Source organism: Microcebus murinus, chromosome 9 (assembly GCF_040939455.1).
Source record: "Microcebus murinus isolate Inina chromosome 9, M.murinus_Inina_mat1.0, whole genome shotgun sequence".
Classification (NCBI taxonomy): domain Eukaryota; kingdom Metazoa; phylum Chordata; class Mammalia; order Primates; family Cheirogaleidae; genus Microcebus; species Microcebus murinus.
Window position 1 is genome coordinate 58,410,790 of NC_134112.1, and position 21,145 is coordinate 58,431,934.

General features: G+C 35.3%; 1 protein-coding gene across 4 annotated transcripts in view; it reads left to right on the forward strand.

Annotated features, from left to right (window-relative positions):
- Positions 1–21,145, forward strand: part of MAGI2 (membrane associated guanylate kinase, WW and PDZ domain containing 2) — a 1,296,878-nt gene that overhangs the window by 817,350 nt on the left and 458,383 nt on the right. For all 4 annotated transcript variants that reach the window (XM_020289800.2, XM_076006486.1, XM_076006487.1 and 1 more), the window contains exon 4: positions 13,838–14,053. In XM_020289800.2, the coding sequence (XP_020145389.2) occupies positions 13,838–14,053 (216 nt within the window). The remainder of the gene's footprint in view (positions 1–13,837; positions 14,054–21,145) is intronic.

Here is a 21,145-nt window from a genome sequence, read left to right on the forward strand (position 1 = left end):
TCATGGTTCTGCATACTGTACAAGAAGCATGGCACCAGTGTCTGCTTCTGGTGAGGGCTTCAGGGAGTTTCCAATCAAAGAAGGCAAATGGGGAGCAGGCATATCACATGACAAAAGAGGGAGCACGAGAGAAGGTGGTGCCAGGCTCTTTTAAACAGCCAACTCTCAAGTGAACTAATAGAGTGAGAACTCACTCTTTACCTCAGGGAGGGCTCCAAGCCATTCATGGGGATCCACACCCATGGCCCAGACGCCTCCCACCAGGCTCTACCTCCAACACTAGGCATCAAATTTCAACATGAGATTTGAAGATTTGACCTGAGCCCAGAGTTTCCGATGAGTGGGTGGGAAGTGGGGCCTGAGAATTTTCCTGTCTAATAGGATCCCAGGTGACAGTGCTGTTGCTACTCTGGCTGCTCTTTACCGCAGCTTTTGTGGGTAGTATTCCCACAATCTCTTTGCCATCAAGAAAGTCAACAAATAGTAACCAAGGCTGCATCTTCCTTTATGGGATGTGAGTATCCCTTCAGTGTAAGAATTCACTTCCTAATAAGCATTTACTCAGTATTGACCTATACCAATGTTGTTCCACAGGCTGGGAAAACAAAGCTCAATGATAAATGATTCCTTTTGAGATGCCAAATTTAGGGCTATGAAGACATTAAATGAATAATTACAGTAAGATGTAAGAGCTTTCACAAGAGATAGAAACAAATTGTTTTAAGGCTACCAATCAGTGCCTAGCTGAAGACTTTTTAAAAGGGTAATTCTTTTGGCAAATTAAGACTTACAGAATTCTGTAATGTTTCAAGAAAAACAGGTCCATGTTGCAGCCTGGGCATGCCAATCCGCAGCAGCTCATAAAGAAATCTTGAGTATCAGAAGCCAATTTAGGAGATTTGTCCAGTATTGCTTTTTCCCAAAAGAAACAAAGAGAGGTCACCATGAGAAGACTTATAGTTCTCCAAACACAAGTGGCTAATATTAGTTCCTACCTAAACATTATCTGTTTTTGTTTTCCTCCTTTGAAACCTAACTGGTAGCACTGTTGTTCTCAGCTCCATCACCTTTCACTAGCCCAAGCTACCATCTATGTACCCTGCAGCAGACCCCTCATTGGGCTCAGGACTTTTACTCTTGCTGCCTCTAATCCCTTATAAAAGCCTGGCAATGTATTTTAAAAACAAATGTAAATGCCTTTTAAAACCTGTAATGGCTTTCCCTTTACTTGTTAGAAATTGACCCAAATCTTTAACAAAGCCTGTTAGGCTCCCTATTATCTTTAGTCTCAGGGCTCCCCTCAGTTCTGGCTTGAGCCACAATGTTCTCCTTTTTGTTTAGAACTGTTATTCCTCCAGATTGAGGGCTTTTGCAAATTTGTTCCCTCAGCCTGGAATACTTTTCCCTTCCTGCACCTTCGAAACCTTTACTTCATTTTAATCACTTTTCTAATCTCAGTTTAGACATCAGTGCCATGGGGAAGCTGGTCCTTCACCAACTCTGCTTTCTTGCCCACTATCAGAAGCAAGAAATTATCAGACCACACTGGCATTAGTCTCGAAACAAAGGCCATATTGCTGTACTACCAAGGGGTAGAAGGTCAACATCAAGTTAAATCTGCTGTCAGCTCTACCTTCAGTTAATTTTATATCATAAAAAAACAAAGTTTACATTTCAAACTGCATAGATTTTGAGTTAGTGGAATGTTGGAAGTATTTTCAGTATAGACTATGTCTTGAGTTAAACTGATAAAAGAGGAGCTTATCTGCCTAACTAGTTAGTAGATATTTTGCAATTAGCTTTTACAAGGAATTTGATTTACATATTTGGGAGAACACACCCACAAATGTACACATATGTACATATATATCATCTTCCATATAGTTTAGCCATTTGGGATAAGTTTAAAGAACAGTGGAGGAGTTTTATTTCTCATTATTACAAAAGACATGCATTTCCTAAAGATCTGTATTGACCCAGAAATATTTTGGCCTAGATGGAGGGAGAAGGGTTTAGTGTTCAGTCATAATTCTAAGTTTTCTTTTTCTTAACCAGCCTAACTTAAACTCTTCTTTAATATCACCACAACTTGATCTTTTATAGCTCTTCTCAGAGTTCATAATTTTGTATTTGTTTAATATTGATCTCCCCCAGTAAAAGGTAAGCTTCAGAGAGAACTTGTTTTGTTAACCATTGTGCCTTGAGTTAACCTGTACCTGGCAAATAGTAGGCTCTCTGGAAATATTTTCTGAATGAATGAAAGAACGATTAGATGCATGATAATATACCCTCTGCCTGTCACTCAGCTCTTACTGGCTTGGTCTGCAGATGAAGATCTCAACCCTCTTTCTGAGCCTTGAATCTTCTTCCTAACTGAGCTTCTTATCCATCAAGTGTCTAGTGATGTCCTGGATTATTGGGTAGACTCTCACCCTCACCTTTTCTCACTCTTATTAGTTATGGATGTCAGTACCTGCCACCAGTAACTGACTGTTCATTGAATCTTACCATTTTTTCTGAAGAACTAGTCTAGGAATTGCAATATTTTACAATTGAAAATATTATCATTTTGACATGTGATCAATGTAAAAATTATTAATAGGATATTTTACTCCTTTTTTGTACTAAGTCCTCAAAATCTAGTGTGCATTTTATCTTTATAGCACATCTCAACTCAAACCAGCTACATTTCAAGTTCTTAATTGCCAGATGTAGCAAATGGCTGCCATATTAATAATGCAGCTCCACTACCTTCTCATATACCAGCAGGTCATCACAGATGGTCATATATGTGTGGCTTTGGGCCAATACGTCACCTCAGGAATTATGCTGGAATTCTACATATTCACAAAAAGGCACATCACACTACTCTTCCTCCTCTTACTCATTCTCCTCATCTTCCTTCTTTTCTTCACCTTCCTGTAACTCCTTCTTCTCCTTCCCCTTCTTCTTACTTTATTTCCATTTCTTTTCTGTTTTTTTTCCAACCAACACATTTCTTTCTCTACTTTTCTCTTTCCTCATTAATTCAGCAATTTTTATATAATATATTCTTATTTATGGCACTTTTATAATTTACTATATATTAGTAACTGTAAGGATTGTAAAAACTTTGAGAAGTAAGGGAGGTTTACCTCAATAAAACATACATCTGTAAAGAATAAATGGAGTTTTAAATATAAAATGCCAAGAGTTCTGGCAGAGTTTTCTTTGTCATTAGGTTGGTTTTCACAGATAGTGAGTTATTGATTCAGAGGGGGAAAAAAATCTGTGTTATTCAAGACTTGTTAGCATTGTGCAGACAATGCCTTATGGTGAGATACCAAAACAATCATTTTCTTTAGTTTTTTGGGGTTATTCATTGTTTTTTAGGCTTATAAATTAGTACTACTTACATCTGAATTGCTGCTAACTTTAACCATACTCCAACGCTTAGAATTTATGTTTGTGTATCACAAATCACATGGTGATCACAGTGAAAATGTTGACAGAAAAAAAAACCCCAGAAGATGTCATAGTATCATATGGACTAAAATATAAAGTTGAAGTGCTTCATATATGGCCTTCCACAAAGTAATCCTGGTTCATATCCTTAGGGATATACTTAGGGGCTCTCTAATTCACCAACAGGAATGGATGCAAATGAAAGGCTTGGAATAAAAATAGAAACACTCTACAACCACAACCACTTTTCCAAAGGAAATGTACAAAGAAATATAAAGATATAGTCAAATGATAGTTTTTCACATTTATGTCGAGAAAGCATGTCCAGGCTCTCAAGTAATTGAAATTGTTGTCCTCAGTTTATTGTCATTCTTTGTTCATTGTCAATCCAGGATTTTCTCACATGATGACAAAGAAACATAACCTATTTGTCATCACATCCTTTAAATTTTTTCATTACAGAATTTTGGAGGTGAGAAATACTTTAGAGATATGTCATAATTCTGTAATTTCACAACAAGGACATTAAGTTGCATGGGAGTTTACTACCCAATCCAAGGTCATTTAGGAGGTTGGTAAAGAACCTTGACTAGAACTCAGATCCTCCAATTCTGTATACAAAAGCTTTTTCTACTATGAGAAGCTTGGGAAAATCTAGCAGCCTAATTCTCCAAGTAGAAATAAAAATTCTTTTTTATTGTTTTCGTGACTTTTATTAGCAACCGAGGATTGGAGATTTGACATTTGGCAAATTTCTTTAGCCACTAACCACCAATCAAATTAAGATTAATCAGAAATTTCCCTGGGTATTCTATTTGCAAGACAGTGACAAAAGAAAGTCTTAGAGGTCTCCTAATTTCTTAGAAATTTTATAGCATCACAGTTCATAGCACCTTTGAGAGAAGGAAATTATATGACAAGCTATAAATGTTGTGTGGGAAAAACAATATTGTCCTTGAAAGGCTCGGTTTCTTTATCAATTTTTGAGGTAAATTTAATTAAGATGACTATCATAAGAATCTCCTAAGCTTTGTACAAATGCCCATTTATAAATTCATCAAAATTTCATTTCTACTTTCTAATTTACTGAACTATGAAGAGACTTTCTCTTATGCACTGAGCTCACTAGACACTTAAAAATCTTAAACAGTTAATAATTATATTAATAACAAAATTGCAAATCATTTCCACTCAAAAAGGTAGACATAAATTTGTTACTAACTGTAACTATAATATAAATTTGTTTTTTCTCAGTACTGCTTTCCAAATATCTTTGCACTGACATTTTGCTTGGGTCCCCTGAGGGGATGGTCATCATATCTACACTACCAGGTGTCCTGACTTCTCAGGAGAACATCTCCATTGTGATTTGAGAAACACCAAAGGCTCTTTTGAAAAATATATTCCTCCACTAGTTGACCAGTTTGTTTCCAAATTCTATGATTCATTTTTTGGATTAGAGATTTAAATCCTATTAAAATGCAAGTATTATATGGGACCTATTAAGCCAACTTTTACCCTTGACATCTTAGATTAGTTTATCAGAGTCGTAATCCAGTCATTTGACCCAAATGAAACAGGAAATGGGACATATATAACATATGGAAGAAAAAAAATTGGAATTGTTATGAGCATGAGGTGTGAAAGTAAGAGCCTAATTGAGAGGAGAAGTATGAGGCATTGGGCAGGGCACTCCCTGGAGCATCAAAGTGTGAACGTTTTACCCAGGAAATACAACAGAGAGAGGAATAACAAATGTAAATAATTTCTCTGTTTTCACACTATTGCCATTGCCATAAATCGACAATTCCTCTCTGTGAGTTATGACTATTTATAAAGAGGGCTCTCTAGTCCTATCCCTGAACACAAGACCAGGATCCTCATACAAGTCCATGTTTATATTATTTACTTGAAACTTTCTTTCTTTTTTTCACCTTTTAAACTGTATCTTGATAATAAAGTCAAAAGTGAAAATTTCAAGTTAAGACAAGATACAGTAATAAAAGTGGATGATCAGGAAGCAGATGAGAGAATGTTACTAAGAAATGTACATCTGTTAGATGTGTAATAATATTATTATATTAATAATAATAATTGTTAATAATAATAATAATTACAGGTACTCAGTGTAACAAAGCAATGAACAAGAGAAATAACACTAACACAATGTCATCTAAAATTGTTATTGTGTTTTGGTGTTTACTCAATTTTCTTAGTTATTTAAAACATAGATTTTTAGTTTATTATTTATGAGAATAATGAGTTACTCAGGTGATAATATAGTAATCTAAAATGTTATTTGAGGAAAGGGATTATCCAAGGTTGTGCTGTTCAGTATGGTAGCCATGAGTCACACATGGCTATTAAACATGGGAAATGGGGCTTGTCCAAATTAAGATGTGCTGTAAATATAAACTATCCACTAGATTTTGTAGACTTACTATGAAATAAGTAAAATAGCACATTGATAACTTTTTATAATTGATTATATATCGAAATGATAATATTTTAGATATATTGGGTAAAGTAAAATATATTGTTACAGTTACTTTCACCTTTTTCCTTTGTTAATGTGGCTAGCTAGAAAAATTTAAATTCCAAATGTGACTCATATTTGTGGCTTGCATTAGATTTTTACTAAATAGTGCTGCTATAAGGGATTTAATGTTTAAATATGATATAGTGGTGAATTAGGCTTTAAAAATGTTTAATATTATAATTATAAATATGCAAATGCTTTATTTTGAAAGCAGATACATATTTGACATTGAAAACTCATATGTGACTTCTTTCTGTACTCTTGAGGATTTCCTTGTATAATTTCTTCATATATGTTATTTGGTGTAGGTGAAAATATTCTGAACTATTCTGATAGTGCCTGAAGGAAAGAGTCACTGAAAGGAAGGTATCTGATTTCTTTTAAATGAAGGAATCACCTGCTCTAGCCAGTCTGTGTACTGTTATATTTAGCAATGACTTATCCTGTGTCTGTCCACGCTGGCTAACATGAATAAATGAACATTCAGTCAGAATGACCACTGATTGCTTGCAAACAAGTTTGATAAAATGTTAGTCAAATTAAACTATGTACACAACTTTCTGGATAATATTGATGGATAATATAAGATTGTAAATTCAGAATGTATGTCATTAGTATCATATTGTAAACCACCATTAATTTAAAATAAACATGAAATTTTTAGGTGTGTTTTTTACATTCAATTCCAATGTGAAGAAAGCAGAAAATTTTAAATTTTTTGTACATTTGTGAACATATTAAAAGTCACATTCAACAGTGAATTTTCAAAAATTCAGCAATTTAGTATTTTGCATGTTTTTCCTATTTCTGGCACATGTTAGATGAATGCTTTTCGCCATGAGAGAAAATGATATTATCTTTTGAGGTCAGGGAGTTTCTGCATCTTGGTTTCAAGCTACTAACTACATATGACATGGGGAAATTATATCTTTTTTTTTTTTCGGGACCAAATTTAAGCATCAGAGCTGCTTATAAAAATGACTTCAAAAATCAGTTGACAAAAGCATTCTGAAGTAAGAATTTGTGTCTTGTTTTCTGGTAGGAAGTGCAATTTTAGAAAGGCAGAATATTTGCTGGGTTATATTTACTCTCTTTGGTTTTATTTACAGAATTTCTAATTTACTACCTGTAGCCATATGACTGTGATTCTTGGCATGACTGACATGGGTTATGATAGGTTTTGGTACCAGTGTTAACGCAATACTGTTTGGTACTAGTTTTAACTCATCACCCATGTTAAATATGTCTTAAAGTTTGAATTTAGGATCCTTTCATGATTTATTCATTTTTGTTAATATAAATCTAAATCTCTGATGTGGATTAAAATGATTGTTTACTTATAATCTGGCAGGTTTTCTAACATAATTAATTATGATTGGATCTGGAATTCTGAATCTTTCCTCTGTTTAATGTTAGAGTCAAATTTCACAGGTGCCGTTAAGGAGGCCAAGCATCAAACTATTTGCTCCATTTATAAAGCTGTAAAAAACAAGTAAGATCCTGAACCACTTAAAGTTTGCCACACACTGTTTCCAACTCAAGGACAAATCCTCAAGCTCTCTGGGGATTCCAGTGATGAGATGTGTTATCTACATGCCTCAGGGGTCCCTGTTGGCAATCATCTTTCTTCTCCTAAACCATTATCCAAAATTGATTTCTTTCTGGTTACCAAAATGGGAATAAAAGCACTGAGAATATTGGGAAGGAATGGGAGTCATGACCTTAATCTGTGAGGTATCTTGAAGACAAGTATGTTACTTTTATAAAACCCATCTCCATTTGGGAACTATGTGGAATGATCTGTGGTTATCTAACATAAAGCCTACACATTATTATTATACACCCAAAAGCCTGAAGAAACAGAGTCATCGTCTGAATCTACACTTACGAAACCAAGTGAACTAAATCAGTTAACAACATGTCTCACTCATGAAAACCAATTTTGTTTAAAGAGAAAAAGTATGGGAAGTAAGTGAAAGTATTCCAAAGTACTTGTTTGCTACTAGCATTTTTACATTTCTTCATACCTAAAATTAGTTTTTAGTGTCTTTCCTACTTTTTGTCATAATATCAGAATTTAAAAGAATATAGTACATTTCAGAAAATAATATTTTGATATCAATTACCATTCAATGAAGATTGAGGGCACAAAAAAGAGAACAGTTTAAAATTCGGGCAAGTGGAGGGGGAGGAGGGGATGGGTGTGTACTTACATAATGAGTGCGATGGGCACCACCTGGAGGAGGGACACGCTTGAAGCTCTGACTCGGGGGAGGGGAGGCAAGGACAATATATGTAACCTTAACAACATTTGTATCCCCATATGATGAAATAAAAATAAATAAATAAAAAAAATTCATTGAAAGAGTTTCCTATTCCTTTTTTCCACCTTGGCCTCACCATTAAAAGCAATGTGTAAAAACCAAAGAATTAGCAAAAAGGCAAAAACATTATTTTAAAAACTTCTAAAAACTTAGAAAAAGAATTATATGAAAAGGTTATTTGGCTGAGTGTGGAGAAAGCAGGGGAGTAATTCCATATGGTCTGCAAGTGCAGTACATGCAAAGTTATTTAGAAAGCCATTCTTACCTCTTTCAGACGACCTAGAAATGAGTCTGCCTAAAAGTGAGTAAGGCATTGGATTTTGCAAGGACTTCACTAGGCAGATTAAATTCATAATCTGCTCTAGTGCCCCTCCCTTTGCAATAAATTAGTATAACAGTGTCCAGTGTAAATGGGCATTTGATAAATGTTTTCATTACGTAATAAATTATTGACATTTAATGCACTATAATTTTTATTCAAATTTCTAGAAAGTTTTTCCATTTTTATAATGTCACAAATGGGTACATTCACACATCTTTTTTATAAAAAAAATAATCCATTTAAAAGTACTTAAAAACCTGATGAATAAAGCAGGTTCCTCAAATAATTATCTCTTATTTTCCAAGCATTGATTAAAAATAAGACTATGTAAGTTTATAGAATATCCCAATATGATAGAATTAAGTGGAAAATTTTATGTATCATTCTGTTACATATTCAATAAATTAGTGGAAATTGATAGTAAAGTTACATGAAACTGCTAATGTATAGGTCATTCTTTATAAATACATATATATGCAGTGAAAACTGGTCTAGAAAAGCCTATATCCTCCCATCCCCTCCTCAAAACACATACACACACATTTATTTTTAGAGGAGTGGAGGAAGGAAAAACATTACCTAAAATGTCCCTGCTGTATGATTTGGTAGCAATATTGCTTTCCCTTTGAAACTTACATTTGTGCTCATTGATTGTGACTTTGAATGAAGCTCTGCAGTATGAGCTATGGGCAGGTTGCAAATTGCATCACACTCTTTTTCTCTTAAAAGGCAATGTAGTATTTTGAAAAGAGATGAAATTTTTATTTTGTCTGGTTTGATTTTTTTTGAGACAGTCTCACTCTGTCACCCTGGGTAGAGTGCAGTGGCGTCATCATGGCTCACTGCAACCTCAGACTTCTGGGATCAAGTGATCCTCTTCCTGCCTCAGCCTCCCTAGTAGCTGGGGTTACAGGTACACACCATGATGGCTGGCTAATTTTTCTATTTTTAGTACAGATGAGGTCTCCCTCTTATTCAGGCTGGTCTTGAACTCCTGAGCTCAAGCAGTCCTCCCACCTCATCCTCCCAGAGTGCTAAGATTACAGGCATGAGCCACTGTGCCAGGCCAAAAGATGAAGTTATTAACTCAAACAGATATAGGATTTTTAGTTGCTGCATATGTTGGGAAATGGCTTCATTTCTTATATTTTCTTAGCTGCAGAGGCACTATGACTTCATACTGTTTTGTGATAAACAAATGCCCAAAGTAGCCACTATATATGGGCATCTACTGTGATCCAGTCATGTCCTGTTGTTATCATTAATCTTTATACCAGCACTGTGGGGTGAGAGTTATTCTAATCCCCACTTGGTACAAAAGTACATTATGTAAAATGCCCGTTACAATGTCCAGCTCAGTAAATTGTGGGAATGGTGAAGGTAATAATAGTAATAGTAATTGTAGTTGCTTTTATGACAATGGTTATCTTATAGCCCCATGTTCCCATTTTAACTGAATCAATTTAAGGATATCAAGAGGCAGTGAAATTAGGGAACACAGGATTCAAAGTCAGGTTTATCTCACCAGGACTTATGTTGTTAAACATTATACCATATTGTTACATGTTCCTTGGGTTTTGGTGTTTTTTGTTTGTTTTTTAGATTTTTAGATGTGTTAAATCCAGGCACTGTGTATACAGGCACTTCATTCTTAATGGGATAATATTTCCAAATTATATTTAAAAACAATTTTGGTGGTTTTTCTTTTTTTCTGAAAACATATTTACATGCTACCTAAAGGGCACATTTCCTCTTTAGTATATAAATTTGATTATACAAATATCAGGGAGTCATTTCAATGAGTTAGCTACCTGCTTGTTTGATCTTTCAACTGTTAGTCTAGGTGTTTCTGGTTTCCTTGTTCTTACGCAATGGGAAAAAAAATCTTGGTTTGGAGTACTAGCCTATTCTCCATGAATTATATTTCTCACATAACTGTATGGATTATTTCTGTGCCTCTTTTCAATTACTATTATTGCTAATTAAGATAATCTTAATGTCTTACCCAATGATTTGTACAGTTTTACATCTAAAATTTAATCTGATGTATTAATTTCATAAATGAAATTGTAGAAATAGAAATTGCCATGTAATTTATAATCACATCATATACCAATAGATGTGATTATTTAGTAATATAAATTTAGCAAGATCTGTTATTTAGTATTTATTTTTAGCCTGTGCTATGCATGTATTTCCAATTAGTAAAAGGGTTTTTTGTTTACCTCATGGAGATTTAAAACTTAAAAGACAGATGGGAGGAAAAACACTGAAGTGTGATCCATATTTATTAGTACTATGTACATTTAAAGGTGTTAAAGATCTCAGAATATTACTTAAAATTACATCATTTATTGGGATATGCAGGGGTTATTTACTAGTTTTACATTATGTTTATTAGATAAGAACTGTGTATTGAGATTCCAAAGAAAGCATAGCAGTGTACTGATTGCTGTTCTCAGGAATGTTGAAATATAAACGTTCACTGGCTTCTAGGGGGCAACTAGCCACATCTGTTTGCTCAGAATTTGGCCAGTACATAAAGAGGTCCGGCTCCTTTGAAATGCTCCAAATCTGTGGTCCTCAAACCCCAGGCCGCAGAGTCCAGCCCCTACCCACACACCATCCCTCCGCCCCCATCCGTGGAAAAATTGTCTTTCATGAAACTTGGTGGTGGTTGGTAGGATGGTGCACAGCAGGAGGTGAGCCATAGTTGGATGAAGGAAGTTTATCTATATGTACAACCTCCTTCCCCATTGCTTGCATCACCACTGAGCTCTGCCAACTACCTCCCACACACCATACCCCCTACAAAACATACCCCCCATCCTCCTACCCCCTCATCCGAGGAAAAACTGTCTTCCTTGAAATTGGTCCCTGGTGCCAAAAAGGATGGGGACCTTGGCTGTAAATCAAATGAGCAAAGTGTAACCTTTAACAAACGGTGTGTCATCCACTTTGCAGACTTCTGTTAAGAAAAAATTACTACATTTATAAGAACCACTTTACAAAGTAAAATTTTTTCTTTGTATTACTCTTGCAACTGGGAATCTCTATGAAAATGAGCAACAGTATTATTGGCATGGCTAGCCCTCAGAGTATTTGCTCACTTCATGCCAGCATGAGCTTTACACTGCCATCGAAACCACTGATGTTAGACAGTTTTACAAAGCTCTTCCTCACACATTCTTACTTTATCTTCACAACAACCCAGTGAGGAAGTCAAGTTGAGTGAATATTTGCTATTTCTGCCTGCAGCATCACAAGATCCCTTTTACTTGGAGAGACCCCTGAGATAAGAGGAGTGGACAGTATGGGTCTGCCTCCATTGCCTGAAATCAAAGGAGAGTATAGACTTCTCTTCCACTTCCTTGGCCGCTTAAGCGCTGCCACGTGACTGAGGTTCAGCCAATGAGACAAGCCTGCCTGAGAATATTCCCCGAAAGTGAATGAATCAGAGTAGCTGGGGACAGTTTGAGGCTCCTTCTCCTCAAGACAGTTTGCACCACAAGCTGTGCTCCTGGGTGGAACCAGCTAAACTTCAAGCAGGGGTGGGGAACCTGCAGCCTCAAGCCACATGTGGCCCTTCAGATCCCCAAGAGTGGCCCCTCAACCAAATCCAAACTTCACAGAACAAATCCCTTTATTAAAAGAATTTTCTCTGTAAAATTGAGATGCAGTCAAAAGGCCACACTCAAGGATCCAGAAGACCGCATGTGGCCCCAACGCTGCAGAGGACCAATAAAGGAACATGAGTGTCCTGACTGGACTCCTTTGTTTCTGCCCATTTTTCTCAAGATTTTTCAGCCTATCCCCTCTGCTAGCCATCTCATATCTTTTCAGCACATCCTTATCATGTTTAACTTAAGTAGAATATGTTTTGGTTGTTTGCAACCCAGAACAGAAGTGACTAACAATTTTTGCTGTTCCCTATTTATAGATGAAGAAATTGAGCAGCCTTACTGATGTTGTCAGTTGCTTGAATTGTAATTATAGATTAATAGAAAATCCAAGTCCAAATTCCACATCTTCTAGTTAGGGGTTGTTTCTTTCACAGCACACTGTTTTCCCAGATATCTTCAGTGACCTCTGCAGATAGTGAGGTGTGCTTCCTTCCTCTGTCTCCTCATTGCAGTGTGTAATCCTGTTTCCTGTCAGTGCTTCTCTGCTTGATGTCAGATTTTGCCTCCCACACTGGACCGTTGAGCACCTTTGAAGACAAGGATTGTTGTATTCATCATTTTTTCTCAAACATATACTGGAGTTCTGTGTGCATAATCAGTACTAATAAAGATTTTAATGAATGAGTGAGCAAATGAGTATATAAATTGCTCAACTGAAAGCACCACTGTGTGTTTGAAGTTGTTGCTAAAAGTATAAGGTTGATTTTTAAAAACACCACCTATGTTCTTTATCAGTCAGAATTTTAGACTATTTTAAATAAAGGGCTCTGCCTTGAACATATAAAGATGTTCACTTATTAAGCATTTATTTTATGTTTATTATGTGCTAAAGAAATAAATAAGAAATCAGTTATTATTAAAGAAATAAAGAAATAAATAAGAATCAGTTTCCTTTTTTGAGAAGTCACACAGACAGTGAAACAAATGATTCCATAGCTCAGATAATGGAGCTGTGGGAAAAAGAGCTGTAGTGATCTGAAGAATGATTTGAGCAGCAGGCCCACTGTCAGCAGCCATGGGAACCACTGAACTGGCATAGAGATACAGCTCTGGGCAGGACACTGTGCACATCAAGGACAATAGCCATAGCCCTTTGAGAGCTAGAGTAAAGCACAATGTGCTTCGCCTTTCCAGAATAGTGTGAGATTTGTTTTAAAAAAAGGGAAAAAAGGGTTCTCTTATAATTATTTTTAAAGGGGTATAGTCAAGTCTTGTTATCAAAAAAATTAGAATAATTTTGAAATTAACTGTACCATTTAGGAATAATACCTAAGACTCTATTTTGGGTTGACACAAAGATGAGAATAGAGATAGATCTGTATTGTTAAGTATAAGCCCAACGCAATAGAAACAACAAATAAAGATATATATATATATAAAAGGATATAACATTTATGTATATGTATGTCTATGTATGTATGTATAAAATAGGATAAAAATTTGTTACTATAACTTTCATTCTTTACAAATTATGCACACAATAGGAGAAAGATCTAACTTTAGAATGTTTTGGTGTCATTTGTAGACAATTACTACGGTACCCCAAAGCCTCCAGCAGAACCAGCACCATTATTATTAAATGTAACAGACCAGATACTTCCGGGAGCCACTCCAAGTGCTGAAGGAAAACGGAAGAGGAATAAATCAGTGAGCAACATGGAGAAAGCAAGTATAGAACCTCCTGAGGAGGAAGAGGAAGAGAGGCCTGTGGTCAATGGAAATGGAGTAGTAGTAACGCCAGGTTAGTCATATACATTTTTTACAGATTCATAATCAGTTTGCCATTTTAGATGTAAGAGTGTGTGTGTGTAAGATATATCTGTCTGTTCAGGTATAAATATATATATGATTACAATTATCTTCAGAGAGAGAAGATCATGATATCAAAGGGAAAGGATATGGTTTTTGTATCTAACTTGTTCTACTTTCAGCATAATTCTTTCAACTTGCTTAATTTTTGGTTTCATTTGTACAATATTAATGACAATGGCAACATAATGAATTGTTTAAACGTCTAGAAGCTGTTATAAGGCATAAATATGATTGAGTAAAGTTTTGAGATCTTTGCTAATATTAGAGGAAATATATTCTTAGAAATCTTGCTATGCTTACAGTTCTGTAAATAGAGGTTGTATCATATGATTTAGTTTAAAACCTCAGTGAATACAGTCCTCAACATGGCTGCAGCTGCAGAATACTCATATATGTTTCCTCTTCCTCACCATACAATCTGGCAACATGGAAAAAGTATCTTTATACATTGACAATTTGAAAGCACGTACCATTGAACAAGGAAAAAAATAGTTATGCCTTTGATTTATGGTCTGTCATATCACAAATATAAAGAATATTATGCACAAATACATGGTGTGTTTGTACAAGTTATGGATTTACTTGTTTCTTATGCTTATTACTAATAGAGCATCAAAAATAGATTTTTTATAATATTCATAATTGTTATCAAAACAACAGTGCATATCAGTGGACATTGAAACATCTATTTTAAGGGCTGTGGTAAAGCTCTTAAAAAAATGTTAGTTAGCGCATGTACTTTGCATACATATTCTTTTTAAGATATTTCCTATTACTACTGTGATGTCTGCATTTTAATTTTCACCATACTGCTTCTATATTGCCATAGTGTTTGAATTTTCATGCTCAATTATTTTTATCAAAGAAAAGCTTTATAAGCTTACTTTTTATCTTCCTTATTCAAAATACCTGTAAAAGTGCTCTTCTTCATTGAACATAAGATAAACATAAGGAGACCAAAATCTAATCTGTGCCAATTAAGGTGTGAAACCTGATAAGGTCGTTTCATCTTGAGGTCAATTAATATAGATGGGTAACAGACTTCTCTAACCCTAGCAATCATTGATTTCTAGATACAAATGCTAAAAATCACTAGAACTAAGTAATGTTACTTGTCTACTATAAAATGATCTGGCAATTTTCAAGCGATTAGACACCTTCCTGTTTTTTGATTCTGAAGTATCTGTGTCAAAATATTTGCTTTTTATTATGTAACTAAATTCAAATTATTTAAATTGATAGTACATAGTTTTCTTAGTTAATCTTTGATGTGAAATGCAAAACAACTCAGCTGAGTTGAATCAGTAACCATAAAAGTAGCAGAAGGTCCAAGTCAGAGACCAGTTACAGAATTTCTTACTGGTTGATATGTTATGGTTAAAATATATAAAATATATAGCCCTAGCTAAGCCAAGATCACTGATTTCTATTTTGTTTCTAATTTGTGTGGGGTAAATAAATCAAGAGATTTATTTATAAATAAATATAAATAAAATAAATAAAATCAAGAGATCCACAGATTCTTAAACTAGAAACTTATTAATTGGAGGGCATACTGAATCTAGAAAGCACTATTCCCTTCTAGTCATACATTAGGCATGAGGATGAGGTAACTTCTATGGCTAGGAGGTCTGCATGGGCCCCAATGAAAGTGGACTGAATTGAACTCTTCTTGACCGATCCTAGACAAACGACCGTTTCTGGACCCTTCAGCCTGTACATGGTAGAAAACAACTGTCCAGGCCAACTTTAAGTTTTCTGGACAGTCAACAGATGCTAAACCTGGCTGGGCAAGTGGCCCTTCTACTGTCCTGTTCTCTCCTGTTGCAGGAGATGAGAAACATATCAGTCAGCTCTTTACTCAGTGTTCAAAGGTGGATTACTATATTGTGTTCTGTATGTATATAAGCATTAAACCTACCAATTTTTAGCTCCTTATATACTTTACCAACATAATTTGCTCTGTGTAAAAAAAAGTTTTAGAGAATTCCTCAGTTTACATGTTACCTTTTTCTTCATCTTTTCTTTTTTGAACTATAGTTTATACTTAAAAACTGCATTTTTCTTTTCATCTCAGATCATATCTATGTGAAATCAGTGACAACTTTTACATATATAAGTGCTCTATGAAGTTCGCTAACATTATCTATGAGACCAGTCCCAAACTAGAAAATTGGTCCATCACCGCTTATTAGAAGTCTTTTGACAATCCCACTCTTTGAAGTGTCTTTTTTTTTTTAATGTTTATCCAGTAGAGACTTTAGGAATCTTTTTGAGTTTCTTAACTCTTCACCTTTTGTTTGAACTTCATCACATTGTTTTTTCTGGCACAGACTCTTCATCCTGCCTCCGTCTTCTTCCCATGCACAATCACCAGATACAGGAGATTTCAAAAAATGTTGAGAAACATGCTGCTTAAATCTCATTTAATGTTGCCTATATTGGCGAATAGCCTATAAAAATAACTAATATCAGACATCAATTCAGAACACAAATTCAATGAGGCACATTTAGAGAATGAGAAAAGCTTATTGAGGTGACCCTATTCCATTATAAAAGAATATTGATAATAACAGTAATAAATAATAAAATAATTAACTTCTTTTGAATGCTTATCATGCTATAGGAACTGCCTAACCTCATTATAGGTATTTGGTTCATTTAACTATCCTAACCATGCTATTAACTAGGTACTATTTTACAGATTAGGACACTGAAATGCACTAAAGTTAAATAATTTTCGCAGTAACAGGAATTCACATATAGGAAGTCTGAGTCCAGAACCTATATTCCTACCTACTAATGCAAACATACATATATTTCTTAGTGATATGTAGACATGTGATGACTATTTTACCTGTACGTCTTTAAAAGTGACATTATAACTTTCTACTTACCAAAAAGTTCTTATTGCTTTTATTTCTGGAAATCATGTATAAGTAAACTCATTTCCCTCTGTGGATATAAAAAAGTTCTATTCTGTATGTAGATAAGCATCAAACATCAACATTTGCCTCCTTATATATTTCATCAAAATAAACTATTTACTCTATGTAAATAAAGTTTTTAGAGGATTCTTCAATTTATATCTTACCTATTTTCTTCACCTTTTCTCCTTTGAACTATAGTTTATACTTAAAACTACATTTTTCTTTTTTCGCAGACCATATTTACATAGTCATTGACTGCTTTTAAATATGTGTATCCTCCATGAAGATCTGCTAGCATTAACAGTGAAAATTCACATAACATGTGGATATTTATTTCATGTAGATTTCTCTTTTTCTGCTTAAAATTACATTAGACATATATGGATTTAGCTCAGAGCACCTAGAAAAACCATATAATGACTTTTTAGAGTCTCAAATAAGCCTGAATGTTTCTCTCCCATACATCACCTTGGTGATGGAAATCAATATAATTCTAGCCCTAAAGATGTAGTTTTATCCTTGTCAACAAAAATTATAAAAATAAAATAAATAATAATGCCAACTGTCCTTTAATGAATGCATACAATGGGCCAAGCATATGGCATTTACATTTTTTCTAATCTCATAATAATCCTATACTTATTTCATGAATGAGATGTTGAAACTTAGTTTAAGATACTTAGCTAAGGTAAAAATGTATTTAGTGGCAGAGTTGACATTTGGACCCAGTAATATCTGAATTCATTCTCTCTTCAACACATTTCTCTGAGCTGTTAACCATGCTGAGGACAAAGTGACTTCTGACCCACATAAGGTAAATCACAATCCTGCAGCTCAGTGGATTTAAGCTACATTGTACTCCATTATATTTGTCCTGTACTGGATTTGTAGCAGTGGTGTTAGACCTAATATTTGCAAGGATGATATAGCCTTATATCATTTTATAGATTCTGTCTTTGAACTGATGTTCAAAATTCATATCCCCAGGAAGCCTTCCCTGACATTTCTTCACCTATATTTAGACATCCCTTTATTTTCTGTTTATCTTGTTAAAGTTGACATCCAGTCCATGGCTTCAAATACTGTAAATTTACCTGCAGTTTTCATTCCTCTCCTATGTTTCAGGCCCATATTTCTAACTATTGCCCACTGGATGGCTCTTACCTAAGCATTTCTTCTGCAACTTAAATGCAACACAGTTCACTTAAACTCTTCTCCCATAAAACAAACAGGCGAAGCAACTCACAAAGCCCTTTACCTGATTTCTCTGATTCTTCTTTTCACTCTGATACCTCAGAATTATTGATGTTTCTCTTCCCTAAGCTCGATATTTATTATTAGGCATAAAAGATCACTTGGGTCTTTCCTTCCAGCTATCAATGCCCCATCCTAGAACACTGCCTCATCAACTAATTTGTGGACTGCAGACCCTAATGGTCTGCATGTTTCCAGGCTCATTCCCAATGATTTAGTTTTTATCCCTCATCAGGTAAAGGTTCTTGAAGCAAAACTGGGTCATGAAACTATCTTCAAAACTTGAATGAACTTCTCTTTCCATGGGTTCAAATTCCTCAGGCAACCACTCAGGTCCTCCTGCATTTGACTAGATCATCTCTGTCAGCTTTGGCTCCCAGTAATCCCCCACATAAATCCTCTTCTCTCATCCATACTCCGCACTGAAAACATTTTCATCTGTTTGATCTGGCCGTTGCCACATTTGAATCGTCTCTTCTTATACTCAAAATCCAATGACCTTTTTGATCTTTCCTGGGAATCACCTGCTGACTTTCACAACGAAGAGTTAAAACTGACCATTTCTGGATTACTGTGATGCAATTTATACTTTCCTTTCTTTGGAAAGATTAGTTCGCCTGGCACTTGGTAACTTTTCATAATGCACATGTCTCTCATCCCCATATATATTGTAAGCGTTATTAGGACAAGGACTACTTTTACTTTTCGGTTTACCTGTTCAGTGATTGGCATGTATCTTTAAATATTCCCAGTGCTTAGTAAATCTTTATTTTTAGTCAATAATGACTAACCTCTAGAGGATGTCAAAGTTTAACTGTGTCAACATGATTAAATTTCATTCATACTCATTGTACACTATTCAGTGTCTTCAACATGCAGTGTTTTCTAAGTTTGAAAGATATAAGATTCCTGGTTCTACAGTCCTTTGAAAATTGTGTAACTAAGAAAATTATGCAGGAGTGTATTTTAAAATATATATTCCCAGAGATGAGAATCATCCAATCTCCTTAACTTTGAAACTACAAGTAGGTGATTAATAGTAGGTAAGTAGAGAGAATTTATCTAATGATTTGGACTCTTCAGGAAAGAAAAGTCCTGGAAACCAGAGTAATTGGGTTAAGCTTTCTTGAATTTCTTTTACATCATGAGTTATCTGCTAAACTTTTCCGGAAAGTAATTCACTATTATCTTGTAACTTCCCCTCATCAGCTATTAGTAAGCCTAGTACAAAGAATTAGAAATGCACATATATTTTACAAGCAGTTAAATCTCTCTGTTAATACACATACACACACACAATGCCAGGAGGAACAGGGCCCGTGAGAGCTACCTTTGCCAACAAAGGGAATACAGTATGTGTACACAGAGCTGCCTTCTCCAGGCCCCCAAGCCTGCAATTAGTGCAAATGAACTGCATCTCCCAGAGAGCAAACAGAGTGTCCCTTATGTGATCACTGAGTGTCCTCGGCAATGATCTCAGTTCACCATTAGGGACCCGCATCCAGGTCCTGTGCTGCTTGGCACGCTGACTGTGCATGCACCATCAGTCCTGGGTCTGTGAATGAGATCCTGTCACTGTCAGAAGAATTATGTCCTCCCTAGTGAATCTCGCTGTTTTCCTGTGAATAATACCCCACTCTGAAACTACCCCAACGCCTATGCCCTGCTTATTTTTGTGTGGGTTCACAGAGACTGCCATTTGTGTATCCACTCAGATATTTGTCTTTTTTTTTTTTTTCCAGGAGGCTTAATTTTATGATCTTGTTCCTAAACACAGGACTGGGTTTTATCTCTCCATTGGATGGGAAAATTTCTGGGGCTATTTAAAACTAATCTTCTAAAATTAGATATCCCATTTATAAATGAGGGGCATTGCATCTTAAGAGAATTTTTTGAAAGTTAAAACTGCCCTAATTGTGAAATGCTCTGAGTAGGTGTGATTACAAAGTAACCCTGGGACCACTTTAAAGCTTGTAGTCATGAACTATAGTAGGAATTTTAAATACACCATTTAAAAAAAAAAACAAAATCATGACTAGTTTCAGGAGTTTCATGTTAAATCAAGACACACTTTTCCCTTAAACTGCAAGTGATACATTTATGTGAACCTCTTCATGCCCTGGAACTGCTTCACCATTTTAGGGAGCTTACACTCTGTGGAGAATGTTTTTCTACTTCTCTGAGAGTTTTTATAACTTGTGTGTGAGAGAGATTGGACTCCTGAGTGAGGCATGCAAGAACAATGCAGGGTAACACCTCAGGTTTGTATAACACCTAAAACTTGTGAAATAGTTGAAGTGTTTGAGTTTCTTTATGTTCTCTAGGCATTCTTAAAGCCTAAGCTTTTTTCTTATCATAATCATCTCTTTGCTCTAGGTCTGATTTTCACCTGTGTCCCTGTGTTTCTTATCTCATATTTCTCCTCAGAGAAGGAGTTATAATTCTTGGTGTGAAATTCCAGCTGCTTTATTGTCAGTGATGGCTCTAGTTATTTCTGGCAGAGAGCTGGCCTTTCTCGCCAAAGAGGGAAGGTCTCTGGGTAAAGTCTCTCTGAGCTCCCATTCCTTCTACGAGGCTCCATCATTGGAAACAGCACCCTGACGTTTTTCCTGCTACGTGGTTTCTTGCTCTCATCAAGAAAATACCTCAACTCTAATTTGGCTAGAAAAATAACGCTCGAATTATCAGGATCAAGATGAAATAAAGTCTTCCTCATTTTATCTTTTGGCTCCTTCAAGGTTCATGAAACTTCAGAAAGTGAGGTTAGGTTTTATGTAGTACTAGTCTCCTGATATTGTTTTTCAGAATTTTGAAGGCAAGCTCTCTGAAATATTGTA